Source organism: Panicum virgatum, chromosome 8K (genome assembly GCF_016808335.1).
Source record: "Panicum virgatum strain AP13 chromosome 8K, P.virgatum_v5, whole genome shotgun sequence".
Classification (NCBI taxonomy): domain Eukaryota; kingdom Viridiplantae; phylum Streptophyta; class Magnoliopsida; order Poales; family Poaceae; genus Panicum; species Panicum virgatum.
The window spans coordinates 45013108-45019234 of NC_053143.1; the positions used below are offsets into that span (position 1 = coordinate 45013108).

A 6127-nucleotide genomic window follows, 5' to 3' on the forward strand; every position below is an offset into this window, starting at 1 on the left:
ATTTTTATTTTTATAATGCAAATTTCATATGATTGGATTCATAATCAAATATATTTTACAATGATTATAAGTTTATAATCAAAAGTGATATAATATATGATAAATAAATGGTCAAAGTGTTGTTTAGAAGACCGTGTCATGTTCCACCATGCCTTATAAACGGGGAAGGAGGGAGTAATATACAGGACTCACTATTGTCAGGGCAATATATACTCCATCCATCGGGAAATGAAAGGCATATCTTATTTGGGAAAAGTGAAACCTTATAGATTTTGACCAACAATTATTGGTACCTGTATGCATATTTTGTTTGTCAAAATTATAGCACTACATTCATATTTGCACGTGCTTTATCTCACAATATTTACATCTAGTATTTTCTTAAAATATATTGTGTGTTAAATTATTGACCAAAGCTTGCTTTTATAGACCGTGTTGAAATTAAAAGAAATACAGATACACTATTATGGACGGAGAAGAGTACAGAATATATTGAACGTGCATAAAAACCATATACTAGTGATCTGTAGGAAAATTTAACTGTGAAGGTTACCTTTGTTTTATTTCAAAAAAAAAAAGGTTACCTTTGTATGTTCCCGGCTTTCCTCCTTGAAGAAGACCCAGACAGAGTGATCAGCTGAGAACTGCGTCAGTTCTGATACTTGGTATGGCTTCCCCATGCAGAGACTCGCAATCTCGAGCTGCTGGGTTGACACGACGATTCGGCTCCCATTCTTCTTATCCGGCAGGTAGGACATGATGGTATCCCACTGAGCCATGGAAGATAGGTCTTCCAGGATGATGAGATACCGTTGTGTATCTACAAGGTTCACAAACTCCTTGACAAGATCAGACGAAGACGCCTCCATTCTAGATAAGGGATGTGCATTCATTGCTCCTCCCTGTTCTTGCTGGCAAGAGTAGTTTGTGTAGAACTGAGCCAACAAATTCCAGATGAAATCGTGGTGATTGAAAGGATATACCAGCTTAACCCACGCACAACATTTGAAGTCTTTGTTGATTCTTGCATTATCGTACGCCTTCCTGATTATCGATGTTGTCCCAAGATCACCTCCTGCTCCGCACACGGAGATCACTTGAAGGTCATTGCCTTCCTTGGCAATCAACTTGGTGAGATCCAAGAAGCTGCTATGCTTCTTAATGGTGTCGAGAACATCAAATGTTCTTGTGTTGGCAGCACTCGTCTGCTGCATCTGCACGACGGGTCCGGAGCCGGAGTTGCCGTTGAGGTTGTAGCGCATGTTTCTCTGGCTCACCTCCTCGACCCGGGCCTTAAGCAGCTTTATCTCGACCACCGCTTCGTCCAGGGGCTGCGCGGCTGCAGATTTGCAGCAGGATGGCAGCAACCGTACACAAAACATCCACCATGGACGCTTCGTGTCCAGGTGGTAGACTAACTCAGCGCAGTCCTCCAAGTGATAGGAAAGGTCCCAGACTTGTCTCACCCAGGTCCTCATCACGCTGTTCTTGACCCAATCACGGTCGGCGGCGTTGAGGAATGACTCGATCATCTCGAACTCGTCGTTGATGAACACCAAGTCACGCTGCACAATCTGCCACAGCTCCGCCTCCTCCTTGACTGCGGACTTGACCTTGTTCACCAACGCCTCAATCGCCGTCTTGGAAGCCGTAATGGTGAGCTCCGTCATTGTTCTCTTTCGGTTTGTCCTGTACGATATGCGTCTGCGACCGAGGAATAAAGGTATAAGACATTTTTTAAGACAAGGGAATTTTATTAATTTGAAGGAATGTTATATCAAGATGATACAACTGAACCTAGAAAGAATAAAAGGTATAAGATTTGGGCCCAAGAAGCCTCCTCGACATATTTTCTATACTACTAAATATACTCTAACAGGAAAAAAACAGCTATTGGGAGAACATTAAGGTAGAATCGGCTTACCAGAGTGAGATTGCTTCGACGTCCCAGCGAACTAATCCAAGCTGCAGACTTCACTGTTCAGTGTTCACTAACTTGCTATGGGCTGGAGCATGGTGGTGGTGCTTTAGTTTATTTTGAAGCTGAACGAAGGACGAGGATCTATGCTGCACGGTTCTACTCGCTGGCTGCTACGATGCTGGTTGATCGATCGGTTGATGAGAAGCTTTAATATGAGATGCAGCTGAGGTACAAGAAATATTAGGAAGCTGTGCAGCTAGCGCCGTTAGTAGGTGAGAATTTATTGCATTAAATAGGCTCATGATAGTAACAAGATATTGAGAACAAAATAAATTTATGATAGGTACAAAATAGATTCATGATAGTTACAACAAGATATCGAGAATAAAATAGACTCATGATAGGTATAAAATAGACTCTGTTTTGCTAGCTGCGGCTGGTGGCTGATGCTGGTTTATTATGAGCAAAAATTATTGCTGATTGGCTGGTGGCTGATGCTGTTTTGATGTGAGAGAAAAATACTGTTGTCTGACTGAAAAAACGGCTGGTAGAACAGAGTGTGAATCACGATAAAAATGGGTGGCATTAAACGTGGCCGCTGTCCTCACCGACACTACCTGCCCACGTTCCTTGCATCGAGCCATTGAATAAGGCCGTGTTTAATTCGGTAGGGTGTAAACGCAAAAAATTTTGTGTTTCGAATCTTCCCAATTTGAAGCACTAAATAAAGTTTATTTACAAAACTTTTTGCATAGATGGATTGTAAATCGCGAGACGAATCTAATGATGCTAATTAATCCACGATTAATCAATAATTAGTGGATGATTACTGTAGCATTACTGTTGCAAATCATGGATTAAGTAGGCTCATTAGATTCGTCTCGCGATTTACAGCCCATCCATGCAAAAAATTTTATAAATAGACTTCATTTAGCACTTCAAATTAGTAAGATTCCTTTTCACTTTAATGCGTGTACGACTTTTTTGTGTTTACGGGCTGGAACTAAACACACCCTAATTATGTTAAAGTAGACCAGACGACACTGCAGGTAGCCCGGCGGCAACCTTGAGGCTGTGTTTAGATACGTAAATTATTGGTAAAAAGAGTAACATCGGACACTGTAGTTGTTTGTAGTAATTTTTATCCTACCATGACCTAACTAGACTCAAAAGATTCGTCTCGTCGTGCATATTAAAATTATGCAATTAGTTTTTTTAATTACCTATATTTAATACTCCATGTATGAGACAAAAAATTTGATGTAATAGATAAATAGTGAAATTTGGAGATATAAATTTTGTAACTAAACACACAGCCTGACTTGCTTACCCTCTCGCCCGTTCTATCAGCCACAGGCAAGCCGTGGCCGCCGAGCCGTACGTAGCTCATTGTCGGGTCCTAATCTGCCACTGTCCCACGGCACTGTTTTTTTTTGACAAGTGCACTCGCTGTGTACGTTACGCCCCTATTCATTGTTGTTCACGCATGTGTTGTTCGCTCCGCCATACTGCCACTGTCTCACGGCCGCCCACCCCCATTCGCCACTCAAAAAATCAAGAATACGGATGCAAGTTATACATATTTTGAATAATTGGCTTGATTTAAAAAATTAATAAAATAAATTAGAATAATATTCTGCGTAAATATTTTAAGAGAAAAAATAAACTAAAATAATATACCATCATAATTAATTAGTTAATTAAAAAATACTATTAGATATCCAACTGCATCCTTACCTATCAAACATCAACCCCATTATTAATGAAGATGTTGTCACCCGATCTGTCACACTGCCAAACGCCGCGCGCGCACACCCATTGGCCACTCCAAAAGCCAAGGTTCTCGGATCCAGTACTCTCGTGTCCGTCTCATTGCTCACTGTCACAACGACCACCAAGCTGAGTCACCCCTCTCGTGTGTGAACTAAACATTAGATCTGGTTTGGTTGGCTAAAGTTAATTTTTAACTAGGAATAAACATTAGTAGCTTGCTAAAAATAGTTGGCTAAAATTAGCAGTCATGTGTTGTTGGGATAAGGAGTTCCCTCCGTTCCAAAAAGACGGTCCTTTTAAAAAAATTTAGACACATTACTCATTCTAAGAAATAACCTTTGTCGGTACCTCAGGACCGGGGTACCCCTCTTGCTGAGTCTAGGCAAGAACCTCGTAGTTATTATTAACTACGCCCTAACAACCGAGCAGCCGGACCCCTGTGGTCCGGAGCCATACTCTCCCGGCAAACGGCCCCGGACCCGCTCCCCGCTTGGAAAGGGTCCGGTGGCGCCACGTATCCCGGGGGTAGCCCTCAGCCAAAACAGCTGGGGGCCCCGTACCACCCGCGGAGTCCCGGACCTCCCAGGAGTACCGGACCCCTGCCGGGTCTCGGACCCTCATACACTATCCGGACCCCTCAGCGGCGTAGAACTTACACCCCGCCTGGGGCAGGTCCGGAACCGCGAGGCTTTCACTGGAAGAGTCGTCTACCTACCGCATTCAATGCAGTAGGCGGAAGTGCGCACTGCCATAGCAAAGGCCGAGGCGGCTTTGGCCAGATTGCACTGTTGGTTGCATGTTGCCAAGGAGCACAGAGCAGTCGCTGGCACCGCCAACTCCGCGTATGTCAGCCTACTATGTCAGTTGGATACGAGTAAGCGTATCCGAGAAGAGATCCACAACCACTGTAGAACCATTAGTATCTTTCCAGTATAGTATACATCCTTGTTGGGCCCACCTGTCGGGGTCCAACGCCTGTGTACGCGTCCTCCTTTGCTCTATAAAAGGGAGACGCCCGTTAGAGAAGGACTCAGGCCCGGGAGAAGCCCGGCTGGGCAGAGGATAGACTCATTCATACCTAGTGCAATACACCACAGAGTGGACGTAGGGTATTACGCTCCGGCGGCCCGAACCACTCTAAATCCGTTGTGTTCTTGCGTTCTTGCCCCCAAGCTAGATCGGCCTAATAGCTTTAGCACTTCCCCGAGTACTCCCCCTCGGGGAATAGGCAGGTGCGTTCCGCCACCCGGCTGTGGGTACCCCCAAAAGCCCACGACATTTGGCGCCGTCCGTGGGGATGTGCAAGGGTTGGCTAGATCTCCAGGCTTCTGAGGCTGAGCTCATCCTCTGCAACGGTGACGAGAAGATGAAGAGAGGCATGGCGGCACCTACGCCGCATGTCACAGCGCCGAGGCAGCAGCGCCCTCGGTGCGGCGGCGCGCGCAGGCGCCTGCTGTGCGTCGCCACTGGACACCTCAGAGCCGGCGCAGTGGCGCGCAGCGGAGACCCCCGCTGTGCGCCACCCTACAACACCTCCGCGTCGGCTCAAGGTTTTCTCTCAAGCAACCACCAGACTCCCCTGCGGCGCTATATGGCGTCGGCTCAAGGCTTTCTCTCATGTGAAGCCTGGAGCCGACCACTGTGGCCCGGGGAAGTTTACCGTCGTCTCCTTCCCTCGCCAGGACCGAGTCTCTCTTGGTGCTGCTGCAGACAGGATTCCGCCACCAGGCGCGGGGGCCTAATGCCAGCACCAAGGTCGAGCCGGCGAACGACCACCCTTCTCCACGCTCCGTGCTCATCCAAATGAGCACCCAGCTCGTGGTGAGCAATCATCGGGCTGGCTTCAGACGGCAGCAGCAGGGCCACTCCCATTCAAAGCCAAAGAATTTGTTCTCATGCTATCTGAGCGTGGACAGTTCTTGTGCTGGAAGGCCCCGCAAGCTCCCGAGGTGATGCTGGATGATGCTGTACAAGCACGTTCAGAGCGCCTTCGCCCCCAACGACTGAGAAGAGCCCCCAATGTGGCAGTTCCACAACGGCCAGCAACGTGCAAGCCTTACGGGGCGACGGCTGTAGGTTTCCACTAGATAGGATTGAGTCTGTATCTCCTTTGTAATGATGTGGTGCCTACGTGTGGTCCAGAGCGGTAAAGGTCTGCCCTTGTAAACCCGCCTCTGGCTTCATCGCACAAACAGGCAACACCAGCAAGTGGTCCAGAGCGGTAGAGGTCCGCCCACGTAATCCCGGCCTCTGATGTACACCACAAATCAAGTAATGAAGGAGATTTTGCTTCCCCAGTCCCATCTATACATTAACTCAATGGCACTTGTCGTATAGCTTGCGTGTTTCCTTTTTTTCGGAACAGAGATCCTTCTTTTTTGCTAACGATCCAGTTGAGTTGCTGGCTTGTAGTCAGGTTGGGACACCCCACCT

At 46.9% G+C, this 6127-nt stretch overlaps 1 protein-coding gene across 1 annotated transcript; it reads right to left on the bottom strand.

The window, feature by feature from the left end:
* Window positions 1–263: 263 nt before the first annotated feature.
* LOC120645808 (disease resistance protein RPP13-like) lies at window positions 264–1670 on the bottom strand. The gene is made up of 2 exons (XM_039922545.1): window positions 585–1670; window positions 264–293 (listed from the first exon to the last, which is right to left on the bottom strand). Exons 1-2 carry the CDS (start codon window positions 1668–1670, stop codon window positions 264–266), a joined length of 1116 nt encoding a protein of 371 aa, XP_039778479.1.
* Window positions 1671–6127: the final 4457 nt, after the last annotated feature.